The 17,949-nt window shown below is 33.0% G+C and overlaps 1 protein-coding gene and 1 pseudogene across 2 annotated transcripts in view; one reads left to right on the top strand and one right to left on the bottom strand.

The window, feature by feature from the left end:
* FUT9 (fucosyltransferase 9) overlaps positions 1–7,377 on the top strand; it is a 164,882-nt gene extending 157,505 nt beyond the window's left edge. The window contains exon 3 of one of the 2 annotated variants that reach the window (XM_011360753.2): positions 5,245–7,377. In XM_011360753.2, the coding sequence (XP_011359055.1) occupies positions 5,245–6,332 (1,088 nt within the window). In that variant the 3' untranslated portion in view covers positions 6,333–7,377. The remainder of the gene's footprint in view (positions 1–5,244) is intronic. The other variant, XM_023530960.1, reaches the window with a different exon arrangement.
* Positions 1,643–1,761, bottom strand: LOC111740137 (annotated as a pseudogene).
* Positions 7,378–17,949: the final 10,572 nt, after the last annotated feature.

Genomic DNA, 17,949 nt, shown 5'->3' with positions numbered 1-17,949 from the left:
CTAAATTCTGGGTGGAGTCTATGGTTTAACATATAGAGATTTGAGAATTTAGATATAGTTTATTTTTATTCCAGATAATTATAGACGTATTTGAAAGATTCAAATTATATGTTTCATATCCTGCAGGAAGAAAGTAAGGAGGAGGGGAAATAATCAGATTATTATTATTATTATTATTATTATTATTATTATTATTATTACTAATTATTATCATTATTATTGCTTAATTAGGGTTTTAGGGGAATTTATTGATTTCGAGCAATAAAAACAATTATAACTAAAGTAAACAAAAAGGAAATTATTGCAAGTTGATGGAGTATCCCTTGGAACTGAGAGAATACCAGAAGAATCAAGCCCCAGAAGGCAAGAGTCCAAGGAGCAACTTGAACCACTTAGCAGAGTTTACAAAATTTTCTTCTCAGAGAACCTTGCTATGATGAATCAGCCCCAACATTTTTCCCTCTTGGCCCTTCCACTCAAGTTTCAAATTCCTAGAGAGAGTTTGAATGATCTGGCTTTCATCCTCAACATTGGGTTAGAAAAGGGAGAGACAGCCTTCTCTACAGTTCCAAATATTGCACACAAGAGAGGAGAGATAATGTCCCACTAGGAAATTGGGGTGCTATTATCAGAAGGAGAGTGATTGTCAGGCAGTAAAAACCAACATACATCTGCTAAAGTACAATATGCTTATAGAGTAACCTTTTATAAAATGGTTGATTACATTGAATTATTGAAAGACCCTACTTATATTTATTATAAATGTATGATTACATATTTTATACAGAAATTATTAATAATGAGTTTTGAACTTATAAGAGATTCATATGTGTGTGGTTAGAAATGGTAATAATTTGCATAGAAATCAGAAGGTATCTATTATTTCAAGAGTTTTAGCTGTGATAAGAGCTCTGATTCTAGACTATTTACAGGGAATAATATAGTCACAAATAACTTACAAAGTACATTCTATGGTCCAGGCACTATCAGAAACACTTTACAGATTTTATTTAACAGGGAAAAAGTCATGATGTGACTATGTGTGGCAAATTTTTTTAACTATCTCTTAACTTTAGTCCACCTATCTGTCAGTGATTCATTTCTGTTCTTTAGAGATGGTCTGAGTTGATCTGAATATCTCAAATGGATCCGAAGTTCTGTTCAAATGGTCTATGACCTTTGCACATTTTCACCAAGGATCAAAAGTCTCACCTTATCAGGAATGGTTGACTTTGCACCCACACAACAATTAGAGAATAAGGGTACCACACAGCAATTGTCAAACACGTTGACCCAAGAACTTCTAAGGGCATAATGGAAAATTTTTTCAACCCCATATGCCTGCTAGTGTGAGACACAGAGGTGCATTGAAGAAATAGGTGGTAGCTGCAATCTAGGATTAAAGTCCCAAGTGGCAAGTTACAATCACAAGTGTCCTGTTCTATCTTATAGTTTTAAGCAAGTATGAATTGTGTTCTACAGTATACCCTTTTGTTTGTTTGTTTGTTTGTTTGTTTAGTCAGCTTTTTCTTGTTTTCTTTTTTTTTAATTTTTTTAGGCGAGACAACTCTTGGTTGACCTCACAGATTGCAAGGACCTTGTCAGCTTATAAACCTTTTTTTTTTTTTTTTTTAACTTTTTATGCCTGTAGCACCTGGTCTTCCTACGTGGTCTCTCATCCAAGTACTAACCAGGCCCAACCCTGCTTAGCTTCTGAGATCAGACGGGATCAGGCTTGTTCAGGGTAGCATGGCCGTAGACTTTTTTTTAAATTTAAAATAAGGATTCAACGCACGTGCATGCGCGCTCTCTCCCTCTTTCTCTCTCTCTCTCTCTCTCTCTCTAAGTAGAATTATCATTCTTTGAAGAAGCCTCCTGTTCTCCTTGGTTTCATATTTCTCTCCCTAATACCTTGAAGAGTATTTATGGTTTGAGAACTCTAAGTCAAACCTTTTCTAATCAAAACTCTCTTCTATTCTTTAACATTCAGTAGGGTATTCTTAAAGTATGACTGAAGGTCATCTATTAATGAAAAACAATCATATATGTATCAAGTCTTATTAAGTAGTACTTTTACTAAAGATTCTGTTATTTTTGATGCTAACGTCTTTAACTTACATTCTTTTCTAGTACTTGAAACTATTAAAATTAATTAAAAAGTTTTAATTATATTATTTACTGTTACAATTTGCTTTATGCTATACATCCATTGCTGTTACTGGTGAGAGCTATAATAACACTGATCTGAGTGCTTTTATCGATTAATAGTTCAAGACATGTTGAGTATCTAACTGAATTTTAGTTATGAGGAATAGGTGAAAAGTTCCTATCAAGGGGATGTCAATTTGGCTTCTAGAGGCAAACTTTTCTGACTAACTGCTACTACTATTTAGTAATTGATCCTGATAGCAGTGAAAAGTTAAGAGGAGAAGATGTGCAGAGCCTAAACAAAAAGAACCCCTCAAGTGATACAAAATGTCCAGGAAACAGGAAAACGGAATGGCACACAGTGGTAGGAACATTGTTTCAACCTAGTGACGAATTCTCTCTCACTTGGCCAAAAAAAGAGGCATAGAACTTAAATGTACTAGATAGATGCCAACTTTGAGACTTGACAGAGAGGCAAAACTGGGAGATTTTGCTCATCTAGTGGTAAGAATACCTGTATGTCAATTTTAATGGTAGTTATTTTGTAGAGGGATATATGTTAAGTGCCCAGAGAAAGCAACTAAGTATATATTCATTCATTTACATTTGGTTCATTTTTGTTTAATTAGTTACCAAGCATTTTACCTTAAACATAGCTGGGACTCAAATAATCCATCCACTCATTCATGCAACATATACAGTATTTATTAAGCAGTTACTTTATTCTAGTGATGGAGGATATAGCAGTGATGAAACACAGCCTGCATGGAGCTTACATTCAGCTCTCTCCAAGATGATTGCAATCTCTGGCTGTAATCTGAGAAATCAGTGAATATAAAATGTAGTTGTCAAGTGCCCAGACTCTGGAGCCAGGTAGCCTTGGTTTGAAAGTGTGCTCTGCCACTTTCTAACTGTGCGATCTTGATAAAGTTTCTTAACCATTTTGGAGCCCAGATTTCTTATCGATAAAACGGGAATATAATGAGGTGATGTATGTGCTTACATATATATATGTTAGTTAATGTAAACATGTTAATGTAAGTGCTCGGATTAATGTTTGGCACTAATAAGCATCATATAAGTGTCAGGTAGTTTTCTTGTTAAGGAAAATTGATTCAAATTTAACTCATGAGTAAATAGTCCTTTATTATAGAGAGAAGGATGCAAACCAGTAAAATCAAGACAGTAAAACTGGAGGTGGCAAATGCACCTCAGTGGATTGTTGATGTTTATTTTATTTGTTGAGAAGATTGTAGAAGGGGAGCATAATTCAATGGTTAAGCTAGTTACTCATATCTCTGGCCCTCAGTTTCCTCATTTGTAAAGAAGAGGTGATAAAAGAGTTTCTTAATAAGAGTTCTATGAGTATGAAAGGAAATGATGTATGCAAAGTGCTTGGCACAAGGCCTAGCTGAGAGCAAGCATTTGCTAAATGGTGGCCATTAAAGTTGTAACCTGATTATATTAAATTGATATCATTTATAAAGATAGCTTTTTGCCATTGCATTTCAATTCAAAGAGGAGTTAAGGAAATTTCAAATGAGAGCATTTCTAAAAACCATTAAACATTGATAAAAAAAAAACAACAACACTGCAGTACTTCGTCAAATTATGTATACTAAAGGTTAATATCACTCCATGAAAAAGGAGATCTATCTAGTAAGTTTTCTTAGTCTGTGGATCCCAGGATCTAGAAAAAAAATGAGAAACTATTTGACTAATTAAATGTATAAAGTAGGATCAATGTAACTAAACTTCCATAAACCTCCTCTTGAATTGCATCATAATATATTTTCAATACTCTTTATTGCTAAATTTTTATATTTTTGCATCTGTGTTCTTAAGTGAAATAGAATTTCTTTAACTTCCAAATCTTCTTTTGGTAACAAGATAATAATTGGCTTTATATAATAAGTTAAACTCCTTTACATATTTTTCTTAGTTCTAGAATAACTTTTTAAGTGACAGTAGTATTCTGCATTCATTGAATTGTTGCAAAACTATCTAAGTCTAGTGTTGATTTTTAGTTATCATTTATGAATTCCATTTCTTTAACTGTTATTTGTTTAATCATAGTTTCTGTTGAAAATTGGCGTTTTCTATTTATGCACAAATACAATGATTCGTTTCATCAGTTTTTCAAATTTATTACCATAAAATTACTCAAAATAGTCATTTTTAGTTTTTTCTATGTTAAATCGATCTGTATTTACTTTTTAAATATTTAATTTGAATTTATTTTCTTGATTATCCTTGTCTAAAGTTTTTCTTAGTATTTTTTCCAATTTTATTGTTATAATTGATGTACATCATTGTATTAGTTTAAGGTGTACAATATAATAATTTGATATATGTGTGTATCGTGAAACGATTACCACAATAAGCTTAGTTAAATATTCATCACCTCACATAGTTACTTGTGATAGTAATTATCTCAAATTTCTGCTTGCAATTTTAGTGATTTCTATCCATATCTTAATTCCTTACTACTTATTTCTTTAGTTTTGTACCAGTTTTTTGCCAATAGAGCATTTGATTACCACATCCCAGTAGATATTGGATGGACTAACAGATTGTTAAATGTAAACAGAGAAAAAGTTTGATTCTTTATTAACTTTCATCTGAACTGCAGATTTATATTATAATCTCAAAAAGTGTACTGGTAAATAAGTGATTATATCAACTGGAAAATGTTCACAATTCTGAGGTGATTTCAAAATACTGAAACTTTTAGTCATAGCTTTAGTGATGACAGTTTTTGTTGTGCATTTTTCCAAAAGCAAATAAAAATATAACAGGTAAGGACGGCATTAGCAAAAAGCTGTAACTCGGCTTGAAGATATGTTGGTACATACATAACAAATCTTGACATTATTTGTATCATTTAGGGTAAACTTCCTTTTAAAAGCAGGTTTCTTGGCTAAAATGAAAGCTGTTGCTCTCAATGGTTTGATAACACTGAAGAGGAAAGTTAAGTTGATTTCACGATTAAATGTACTTTAGTATGTACCACTTGTTGATCTCAAATTATATTTATAATTAATTTTTCATCCCTAACCCTATCTACTCCTCTATCTTTCTCCTTCTGTTTCACAGAAAAAACTATGACATCAGCATCCAAAGGATTTCTCCGCCCATTTTTAATCGTCTGCATTATCCTGGGCTGCTTCGTGGCATGCCTTCTCATCTACATCAAGCCCACCAACAGCTGGGTCTTCAGTCCGATGGAGTCAACCAGCTCAGTGCTGAAAATGAAAAATTTCTTCACCACCAAAACTGATTACTTTAATGAAACTACTATTCTGATTTGGGTGTGGCCATTTGGGCAAACTTTTGACCTTACCTCCTGCCAAGCAATGTTCAACATCCAAGGATGCCATCTCACAACAGACCGTTCTCTGTACAACAAATCTCACGCAGTTCTGATCCATCACCGAGACATCAGTTGGGATCTGACTAATTTACCTCAGCAGGCTAGGCCACCGTTCCAGAAATGGATTTGGATGAATTTGGAATCGCCAACTCACACGCCCCAAAAGAGTGGTATTGAGCACCTGTTCAACCTGACTCTGACTTATCGCCGCGACTCAGATATCCAAGTGCCTTATGGCTTCTTGACGGTGAGCACAAACCCATTCGTGTTTGAAGTGCCAAGCAAAGAGAAGTTGGTGTGCTGGGTTGTTAGTAACTGGAACCCTGAGCATGCCAGGGTCAAGTATTACAATGAGTTAAGCAAAAGCATTGAAATCCATACTTATGGGCAAGCGTTTGGAGAATATGTGAATGATAAAGATTTAATTCCTACCATATCTACTTGCAAATTCTATCTTTCCTTTGAAAACTCAATCCACAAAGATTACATCACAGAAAAGCTCTACAACGCTTTTCTGGCTGGCTCTGTACCTGTTGTTCTGGGGCCATCTAGGGAAAACTATGAAAATTATATTCCAGCAGATTCATTTATTCATGTGGAAGATTATAACTCTCCCAGTGAGCTAGCAAAGTATTTGAAGGAAGTCGACAAAAACAAGAAGTTATACCTTAGTTACTTTAACTGGAGGAAAGATTTCACAGTAAATCTTCCACGATTTTGGGAATCACACGCATGCTTGGCTTGTGATCATGTGAAAAGGCATCAAGAATATAAATCCGTTGGCAATTTAGAGAAATGGTTTTGGAATTAGAGCTTTCCATCGCTTGTACACTTGGCAAAGTATTCCGATGCGATATCACCTAAGTTTTGAAGAAGATAAGAGACGAAATTCTGCTTTTGTGTCACAGTTTATTTTTATCACTCTTTCGGGTAACATATATTTTGATGGAGATTTTTAAGAGCTCAGAATTAGCAACCATTCCATTTGGTTTAAAATTACTCTGTATATACCTAATTATGTACACTGAAAAATAATTTATTCTTTGCTATCACTTGTAGACGTTGATTTTTCACATTTTTGTAGTTATTCATAATGTAAGTTTGTAATCCGATTGTTTTTTTTACACTGATCATCGTTTAATCTATTTGGGAAATGTAGTTGCATACCTTAAAATATGTAATATTTTCACTAAATATTATAATCTCTAGTTCCAAGTTTGCATAATGTAAGAAGAGCATTTGTGATTGAATTTTAACCTCTTTGACTTCAAAGTTGAACAAAGTGTGTCATTGTCTCTACTTGATATATTTTTTGCCTGTTTACCATGTTTGTGAAGGCAGACTTATTCTGTAGTGAATAAGAAAGATAACGAAGTGGAACTGTTCTATTCAGGCAGATTCGGACTTCTCATTTATTTTCATTAAGCTGCAAATGCAGCCACTTATTCTCATGATCTTAAGTTAAATTCAGGTATTTTTAAATATCCATTTTGTTAAGATTTTTAGTACCTAGGGAAAAAATTCCTAATAACACTTACGAAAATCTAAGACCATTCTCTTCTTGATCTTTATAACACATTATAATAAAACAAATATAATTTCTTCATATAATAAAAGAAAAAGATATGTATAGCTACAAATCATATTTATAAATGGCACATTGGTGTGCAATTTTTAATAACATCAACTTAAAATATTTTTTCTCTAGCCTCAATAATTAAAAGTTTTATTTTACCATCTGGTTAAATAGACATAACATTTGAAAGGGTTTGTCCTATCGCTTAAAAGAACCTAAATAAAATTATTGTCAAGGTAGTAAATATAAAATGTGAAACATAAAAAAGTGAGGATTTATAAGATCTCAATGCATATTTGTTGAATAAATGGCATTGAAGGTCACAGGAAAAATTTTGTTTGTTTTATTGAAGTGACAGTTCCAACCTAGAGGTACTCACTGGAGATGATGTTTTATATTCCACTTAGTAATTATTCATAATATAGCACAAATGACCGTGGCCCTCAGGGATTTACAGAACCAAAATAAGCTTGTTAATATACTAAGTTTTTGGAGAATTCATCCTTGAACTTGCAGTTGCTGTATAGCATTTCTCCTCCATGAGGCTAAGGCTTAATATAAACAGAAAACGGTAAGTGAGTAAAGATGGGATGCTAAGGATTCCCACAAAAGAATCTTTAAAGATTTTGTTCTATTCAGGCAAAATACCCATCAAAAAATTAGAATGTTCTGATGAGGTCCATCGGAGTCTATTTGTGATTTATTCTAAAAGTCCTATTACATGCTAACATCAGCACACCTTAAATCCACAATCTTCTACATCAAATGAAAGAGAAGAGAGAGGCAAATATCAATTCAGTAAAAAGTAGCTGGATTGTCCAACAATCCAGATTGCCATGTGAGGGAACAAGTTCTCTGAAGCACTAGAAGGATTTGAGAAGAGGAAATTTCCTGCATTGGATGAAAGATTGTTTGACCCTCATGATCATTTCTATAACCATGAATGAACAGGCACACTGTGTCAGGCAATGTCCCAACCAGAGATACAGATGAACAAGGTACTATCACTGTGTTGAAGGAGCATGCAATTAAGTGGAGAGGCACAGAAAAGCTTCCTTTCAGTCTGTTAATGCACATACTACTCTCAATGGAGTTTATGTGAATCACTGCTAATGTGATGAAAATAAGATAGCAAATTTCCCCAAATGTTTCTAAACAGCAAGTTTTATTTACTCAATTGAACCAATGTAGCTTCCCTCCATATCATCTCTTCTAACCACACTGACTCAGAAAATAGTATGTCTACATGGATACTCTCCTGGATAAGGAAAGAGCTCCACTCACATTTATTTTGTAGTGTTAAAACAGTCATATTCATACATTTATATTTACTTTGTTATTTTTTGGGCCTATAAAAAGTATAGGGACCTAAAGTTGCTAACAAGTTTAGAAAGTACCTGCTTTCTTCAAAAGCAGAAAAGCATTCAGTGTCATAACAACACACCTTTGCTGTGGTGGATTCTCATGATTTCAAAAAACTGAGAAACCTAAGGGCATTGCTTCTATTGTCCACTATGAATTTGGGCTTTTTCTTAGACTGTAACTATAACTGCAGGTTGATAATATGATCCAAGCCAAGGCAATGACACTAAGTGACCAACTGACACATCTATATATTGAAAACCTATTACCAGGTCCCAGAATAAGTTTTCAGAATTTGAAGTGCCAAAATAAATGAGTCAACTGAAGTCTTCAGTTCTGGATCTATTGATCTGTAAGTTTAAGGGCTGGAAGGAATTATAGCAATGTTTACAAACCAATCCCTTCGTTCTACTTATGGGTCAACTAGATCCAGGGATAATATTTATTCAAGACATATGTGTACACACACACACACACACACACACACACACACACACACACACACACCCCCCACAGCTAGTGACATAGCCAAGATTAGAATTTAAGGGCCTATATATCTTAATCCTGTGTTCTTTTTCATAATATTTTCATTTTATCATGGAAGTATGTCTCAGTTCCTAAAAATGCAAATGTCTTATTGATATCTTAGGGTCTATAGAATGATAAATTATATGGAAGCACTTTGACTTTTGAAAAAGTATACAGTAAATTAAATATTATGCTTGTTAGCGTTATTTCTGTAAATATTTTAGGTGTTGAACTTCAGCAAGGGAAATAGGTTTTCACTATATTTTAAGTGAAATGCAGTCCTCAAGCTGGTGGATGGTTCCAAATCACTCTTTTAATAAGTCCTGTGGCTCGCAATTCTTTTTAAGGATATCTCCTGGTGAATAATATCGATTTGACAAAATCGTTTTGCTGATGGTTATACAAACAAATAATTATTCCAGAAGATAAATTATGGTTATAAAGAGAGAATAGACCATTTAAAACGTTATTTCAAAATATCAAAACTCTATTACCTTCAATGTTCTGATTATTTAAACATTAGTTGTTATAGGCCTTACTAGTAAGAATACATAAATATTAATTATTACAGGCCTTATTAGTAAGAATATATACCGAATTCTCCATATCTAGCAGTATTACATTTATATTACAGTATAAGACATGACAGTCATTTTATGACAGCCATAAATTTGACAATATGAAGTAGGAACTAGAAAAAAATTATCTTTGTGGAAAACCAATATCAACTCCATTTACTGCCTAATTCCTGATAATCCTGGAATTTGCAGAAATGTTTTCTGTCCTGAGGACTTAGAAAGCTTAGAGCATGTGAGGTGAAAGAATATTTAGAAATTATTTGCTGAGCTTTTAAATTCTTGCCTCCAAGTGGAGGTTAAATATGGAAAGAATAGGAAACTATACTATTGAAATCTTTTTGCTTGTCTGTTTTTAAACTAGATTCCATGAGCCTCAAGGTAATCATCTAGACAATGTCTTTGCATGAATTAATATTACCAAAACAAAATTTAGGTCTTTATATTATGACTTTGTGTTTAAATATATCTTTGGGTTCCCTTGAACTCCGATCTCATTTAGGGAAACTTTTTTATATATTAATTATAATCAAGCTGTTAAATATAAAAAACTGCATGATCAAAAAGATAATCATGGTGCCTAATACAGAGGAGGATCACAACAAATATTTGTTGAATGAATAAACAAATTGGATATATTCAAAATATTTTTTTAAGTGTGATAACAGTTCCAGCTTATTGTTACCATTTAGAGATGACATTTTATATTTTTTCCTTGGTCATTTTGCTTCCTGGGTGCAAAGGAAGGCATTTTAGGTGCTTTCAGTTGTATCACATTCTAAGACCCCAAAAGAAGTAACAGTTCAAGAAAGATCATAAAGAATTTGGAATATGTTCACATTCTATTCAAATATTAACATATCCACAGTTTCTAATAGGAAATATAATTATTATTTAAGGAGAACATAAGTTACAATTACTGCAAAGGGCACTTATTTATTGCCAATATATACACGGAAAGAAAAATTGTTTCTTCCTAACTGCACTCCTTTTTGTTGCAAACATGGGGTCAACTAAGATTTTATTTTTTCTGGATGTCTCTCATCTAGAGATTTTGTAGCATTTTGCAAATGGGTAAGCTCTACTACTATCCAAAGTGCTCTCCCTCTCAGTAATTCATATTGAAAGCATCCATATTCATAAGCATTATATAGAGCAGCTAACAGCAGATAGCCTGGTAGACCAGATATATGAATAATGCAAGCTGGGTTATTAGTTCAACAAACTGTAATTTTGAAAAAGCCACTGAACCTATCTGCACTTTGCTGTTTATAAGGTTCCTTCTAGCACTACTTCTCTCATCTAAAATCTAAATTGATATATGCATGTATTTGCAAATGAAACTTCAATGACCATCTCAAAATAAATTTTGGGGGTAATACTATAAACAGATTTTCCTCTTATTTCTCTGAATAGACATTTAAAATATAAAATTATTTAAACTAATCAGTGGAAAGAACCTCATCCAATGCTTGGAATATAGCAAAGTGCTCAATTAACCAACCTTCCTCCTTTAACTCCTTCCTCCTCTTAGTTCCCTACCTAAGTCCTTTGCAATTCATGAGCCCACTACTCACTGAGACCTTAATGTCTGCAGAAATACAACCATATATTGAACATTATTTTTAAATATTTTATATGTTTCTATACCATCCACATTTCTATTATAATAATCTAAAAATTTTGATTGATGCGAAAATTTCAGGGAGGCAATGAAGGCACACAGTCAATCCCCGATGACAATAAAATAAGGAGCGTCATTTAAGTAAGCCAGATTGAACACATCTAAACAATTTAGTTATTTTTAAACTCATGGTTAATATATATGTATTCATTTGATTTAGTTAGGAAATATTCTTTAAAAGAATTTTAAAAGAAACTCTCTGACACAAGCTCCCTTTTATCAGTGTTACTAAAAAACCTGATTCCTTGGTCTCCTGGCCTAGAATCACCAAAGTTATTTATAAAAAATGCTGATTTCTGGACCTTGTTCATGCAATTGGAATTTCGTCAAATAAGTCCAGAAAAAAATATGTTTTTTATGAATTTCTTAATTTTTTTCTGTTTCATGCTATCATTTATGAACCATCATAAGCCAGCAGTTCTCAAACATGCATATGTCTTCAGGACTTCCTGGATCAGCTACATAAGAATCATTTGAAAGAGGGTTACTAGTACACAGCTTCTGATTCTCTGGGTCTGAGGTCAAAGCTTTAATCTATATTTTAAAAATCTCCCCAGATAGTGCTACTGTGCTTTCAGGTTTGAGGCTTGCATCTTAGCGACCTGTTAAATGGGAAGTATTCCATTGTTCAACTGACATGAGTTACAGCCTTTATTTAGTTCACCTGAAATCTTCTCGAATATGTCACTAAAGTATACCTTTACTTCAAAAGCCAAAACATTCTCTCTGCCTAAGAATTTTGTGCATAAGCATAGTGCTGACTAATCTCTTGATGTAGATCAGGTTATTTATAGTCTCCAGATCTCCTTTTAAGTTGTGAGTGGTGTGTATATATAGCAATATATCTCAAGCCTGGGCGCACAGCTGAGTCACCTGGAGAGGATTTAAAATTGTGGATGCCCAAGCCCCATCTCCAGAGATTTGTTCCAAACGGTTTGTGATAGGACCCAGAGGTGAACAGTTATTAAGACTCCGCAGGTGATACCAATGTGGGGCCACCTCTGGGAACCGCAAGTCTACACAAAAGAAATGAGCAGTTCTTAGCCTGGAGGAATTATTAGGAAAAGAAAAGGTTACCTACCTTGAAAGAATATCTTTCGTTCTCTGTTTAGGTTCTAATTTCATGTTTGCATTATGTCGTGTAAAGACTGGACTATACAATTACTAGGATCTTTTAACAGCCATATTTTATGCTTTTGTGATCTGCTTATGTACTGTGTGTGTTTTAAGAGACCTCTTTCTCATGTCCCAAAGTCCTTGATTGATAGGTGGAAAGTAATTTGCAATTGGGATATAGCAAAAAGATGTAACATATGGATTTTTGACGACCACATATTTAAAATTGAATTCCAGCTCAGCCTTTCACTGTGTGCAAGTCATTTGACTTATCTTAGCCTCAAATTTTGCATCTGTAAAGTGGAGGTAGCATTTTCTTAATGTGTATTTTGTGAGGACAAATGTAATTTATAGACATTTAAGTGACTAGATAATATGTTTAATTAGTATCGTTTATTATAATAAAAATTGTAAGGAATCTAAAACTATCTCCCTGATTTCAATTCTAAAACTCTGAAAACATTAAGCAGACAGCTTATAAGAATCATTGCAAATTTAAAGTAACCAATTTAAAGGAATAATCTTCAGAAGAGAAACAAATAAATATAGTGTGGAAGCGTGCATTTACGTCTTCTATAATTACTAAGTAATGGAAGGGGTGTAGGAGTTGGCAGTGGTAGTACATAGGCATTTATTTGCATTACTAAACACATACACCATTTCTTAAAATAATTGGAACTCAAGCAGGTCTAATTTTTCCTCACTGTTATGAGCAATCAGTAAATTAACAGTCAATTTAACGTATTATCAGTTTGTATAGATCACCATAGAATGCAATAGCAGGAAGATTCTCAGAGATTATTTTCTTGTAATGAAAGAGGCCTAGAAATAGGCCTTAATCCATTACATCAGCTGATCCAATAGCTTAGCCACAAAGTTAGTTAATTATATAAGTTAGAAAACAGAATTAAGTCTCCATCTACTTTTCTTAAATCAAAAAAAAAAATGCTAAAAGTTATTTTTAAAATGTTAGGGTATAAACTCAATAACAGAAATATATTTGTTTAGTGGTGCAGAAATAAAATAATTCATAGCCAGACTGTGATTAAGACAACTGTAATTGCTAATTGCATAATAAATAGAATCTTGACATAAATAATCTCAACCATTCATGAGCAAAAGTTTTAAATTGTACTGTAATAAAACAAAAAAAAAACCTAAGGAAAATTTTTATATTTATGTGTAAAAAACTGAATGATATTTAACATAGTATTTTAAAATATTTCCCACTTGTCTCCCTTTAAAATATTAGAAACATTTATTTCAGATACAACATTAGAAAACTTCAAAAATTAAATTATTTTTCTGAGTTCTCTGGCGATCAAATTGTTGAATTAGTTATATATATGTAAAGTATGCTAAACTAGAGCCTGTTGGAATTTCATTGTGAAAAACAAATACGTTTTGTCGGAGAAATTTTAAGAGAGACTTCTACAGAGAGGTATAACTACGGTGACTCTTCATACACATGGTGCATTACATTTTGAGTAATGAAGCTGTAGGAGATAGAAAAGCAGGCTCGGCAGAAATGGTACCCAGACTAAATTACCATCCCAGTACTACACATAATGCAAGAAATATGTGTCCGCAATCAGAGTATATCCCCAAATTTTGAGTTGGCCTCATTAGCCACTTTCAGCCCCTTAGATGAGACAGCCCTGAAGATGCTATCCTTGTCCATGGCCAGACTGCCAGAAGAGAGCTCACTGTCATCTAGGGCAGAATAAGTGTCCCTGGGGACTGTAATGAGATCAAGCCTTATGCATACCAGTTTTCTTTAAGAGCCCTTGAACAAAATGAAAAAATCTGGTTGTCTATGTAAGTGGGCGCAGTCCACTTTTTAGAACATAGATGACCTATCTCTAATATTTTGTATATTACTTTAAAATAATGAATCAAAGGACAAAGACTATCATATTTGAGATAAGGAGTTTACTTACAAAGGAAAAAGAAAAACTTTCAGCTTGTAGATGCTCTACATTCAAATCAATGAGAACTCTTGCCCTAAAGATTGACAAGCTATGTGGCTTGGAAATGGAGGTAGAAAAAAAGTAGTAAAAATAATGACAGCTTTTTTTACTCTTAAATAAAAATGTAACTCTCTAGAGCTATCGGCATGATGGCGGCTTTCGAAAACAATATTTTTATTCACATATTTTTTCTTCTTTTCCCATTTTCTTTTTTAAAGGTCGAGTTTGCTAGAATAATTTTTACAATATAAAAATAACATTTTCATAAATCATACATAAGACAAAGGTAAGAAGTAATGTTTACTGAAGGAAATGCAACTAGCCAAAATTATTTGAATAAAATTATTGAGATTAATCATCTTCATTGGAATAATGTGGTTTATTCTGAATCTAAAACATCACATGTGTATCATAGAGATTTTTAAGGGAAAAGTAAAGAGCTAAAAAGTCTGAAGGTAGATTCAAGCTCACAAAGCTTCAGAAAAGTAGTGACAAGAAACAAGAAATGAGTATTAAACTAAGGATCAGAACTCATATTCTAATTTGCACAATCTGCTGTATAATTCACTAGCTATTCTGAGCCACAGATTTCTTATCTATCAATGGAGTGTGTGGGACTTTACATTAGAATCACCTGAGAAGCTCTTAATAAATCTTAATTTGTTGATTAGACATACTGGTTTAATTAGCCTGGTATAGGGCATAGCTGCCATATATTTTTCTAGAATTTCCTTTATTTCTTTCCTCTCTTTTCCATGTGGCCATGTCACTGCTCTGAGATCCATAAGAAAGGAGGGAAAGAAATTACCAGGCAATTTCTTTAGGAGCTCTTTAAAGGGTTGTTAATCATGAAAGGTGCAATGGAGTTTTGCAAATGAAGAGTGGAGACCTTACATGCTTCCTCCTCTTATCTCATTTTCTTAAGAAAACGTATACAGACTCATCTATGCCTATACCTTCTTTATGTGATTCAAGTGTAACTTTGAATAAAATGATGTACGGTCAAGTAAAGAAGGTCAAAACTGTCATGCTGAAACAAAATGTGCCAATTCTAGCCAATATGTGAATTATAAGGGTCAGTAATCCATAAACTATTTTGGATGATAATTGTATGTTTTATTAATGTAATGTGATTTTGCACTATTATATTGTCCTATTTAAGCAGATTCTTAAAAGCACCCTGAAACGTAAATGCCAAATGTACAGTTTATAGATTCATGTTATTTCTGATAAGGATTTAATTGCATTGTACTAATAGTCGTTTAATGCTATTAACTTTCTGTATGTTATTATTGTGATGCAGACCCATAGGGTTGTGGTAAGCACACTAATCAGTCATCTGAATTTTTATAGATAAAAATCACACATTGACCAGAAATCAATCACTTTTCTACTTATTTTTTTGTAGAGTATTTTTCCACACTTGAAAAAACATGATTATTTTATATCAAACATCAGCTTTTCTTTAAAATCTTATTTTAGTAGCCAGTGCATGTTTGAAATAAGATGTGTTAGAAATTATATGATGATATTAAGATTGTGTTATATTAGGTGAAAAAAATGCATGCTATTGGTGAATCATGCAACTTTGGGGTAATTTACACTGCCATTTCACACAAAGGCATGTCTCAATTCGTGTGCATGATTTCCTTTCTTTCAAAAGTCCTTTTTAAACTTTAGTAAAGTGAAATGTTATTCTTAGTGCTAATGAGCCAATAGACAATGCTGCTTTGCTTTTTTCTGATGTTGCAGCATATTGTGGTAAATTTCATCCCCTCACTCCCCAATGTTCTTCTTTGAGTTTCTGGCTGGCAATAAAATACAACAAATAAAATCATTTGTTGGCAAAGGATATATAGCAATTTACTGTTATAAAGCATGAAGATGTGAAAAAAAAAATTATCTTGATCAGTTCCATACTATGAACACAATATTCTGGCAGCTTTTTCTACAATCAAAAATGGTATGTCTTTTTTTACACTGCCAAAATCAGTACTACTGCCAGAGGTCGGGGCATAGGGCGGTGGGAGAGAACTCAAGGCCAGGTCTGCACTACACTAAATTGGGCAATAACTTAGAATGTCCAGGCAGTGTGGACAGTCAATCAGTGTGATTCGTAGAGGGGGAAAAAAAAGAAAACTCAACCTTTTTCTCAGTAACTTAGGTAATTTTTTAAAAAGTTATTGTATAGAAAATATGAATATTGGCCTCTAAATTTACAATAGTCTTTGCAAACAGAAACTATTCAGTGAATTTTTGTTTTTGTTTCGTGTTCTTTTTCAGAAAATACACTTATGCTTTTGAAAGGGCTTAATTCCAAACAAATAATATTGTAGACCAATGATCACTGCCCCCTTCTCCCCCCCATAAAATGTCATTTGTCATACTATGGTAAGACTAGAACATAGGAGTTGGTGATTAGAAACACCAATATACGCATTTAAACTGTTGGAAGATAATTTCATTGCTATGTTATTAAAACAGTGGGGATTCTATTTATACATTTATTTATGTACTTATTTATTTACAGAAGTTTGGTTCACTAAAGTTCAATTTTAACAGCTTCAGTGAAGTTAGTATAATGGTAAGAAAAGCTGACTCTAGTTACTATTCCAAGTGAAAATCATGCAACTGAGCTTGCGACATCTTAGATTAAAGGTATTGATCCAGATGATGAGTAGTCAGTCCTAGCAGTGTGGAGGCCAGCTTCACCGACCAGGATGTTGTATACATGTGATGTTCGGCAAGCATTGATCCAGCTCTTGGTTTGCTACCTTGTTGTTCCCTTCATTGAGTCATCCTGTAAATGACATAACACATTATGGCAGCTAAGCAAAAATTTTAATAAGCCATGAAAGGCAAAATGCCTTAGGGAAACTGTATATTCAATTTGGAAAACTTGTATTTTCTACAAATTAAACTGGAGATTTTATTTGAAATTTTTTCCCCTTAAAAATGCTATCACAGTGTGGATTCCTGCCTATTGATGTCTTTCTTGGCTTATAAATATATGGCATGATTCCTATAGTTATAATTTTGTGAAATTGTGTTCAACAATTAATAGTGACTTCAGTAATCTATGCTAAGATCCCAAGGCAGAAATAAATGTGTAAAGGATTTGAGCCTATAAGTGTAAGAAGAACTCTTTTTCTTCAATCGTATTTCCTATATTCAGTGTAAGTACTTCACTGATTTACCACTGGAGTTATTCCTTGGATGTGTAAATAATGATGTTCTATTTAGGCCTAATGAATTCCTGTACTGTGAATATTTAAAATAAAAGAATTCAATTTAAATGTGAAAAATAGTGCTGGTTATTTATAATACTTGCATTCAAAATCATTGACTTGAGAAGATTTATTTTCATTACATGCAAATCTAGATTCCCTGTATACACTGAATTAAAATTTAAAAACCAAATAAATATATTTTACAGATTATGCATCTATTACAAATACCAAATGAAAAAATGACAGTGTACATATGTAAAGTGTTATATACTCGTTTGTTTCTTTAATCTTGTATTATTTTAATGGACTTGGAGCTGAAATTAGATCTACTAATGATTTGGGCTTGTGGCATAGGAGGAAGTACAAGAATATATCCAACCGTCATCA

This window comes from Pteropus vampyrus, unplaced genomic scaffold (assembly GCF_000151845.1).
Source record: "Pteropus vampyrus isolate Shadow unplaced genomic scaffold, Pvam_2.0 Scaffold58, whole genome shotgun sequence".
Taxonomy (NCBI): Eukaryota; Metazoa; Chordata; class Mammalia; order Chiroptera; family Pteropodidae; genus Pteropus; species Pteropus vampyrus.
Note: the sequence above shows the minus strand (reverse complement) of the source record. Positions and strands in the feature narration are given on the sequence as shown.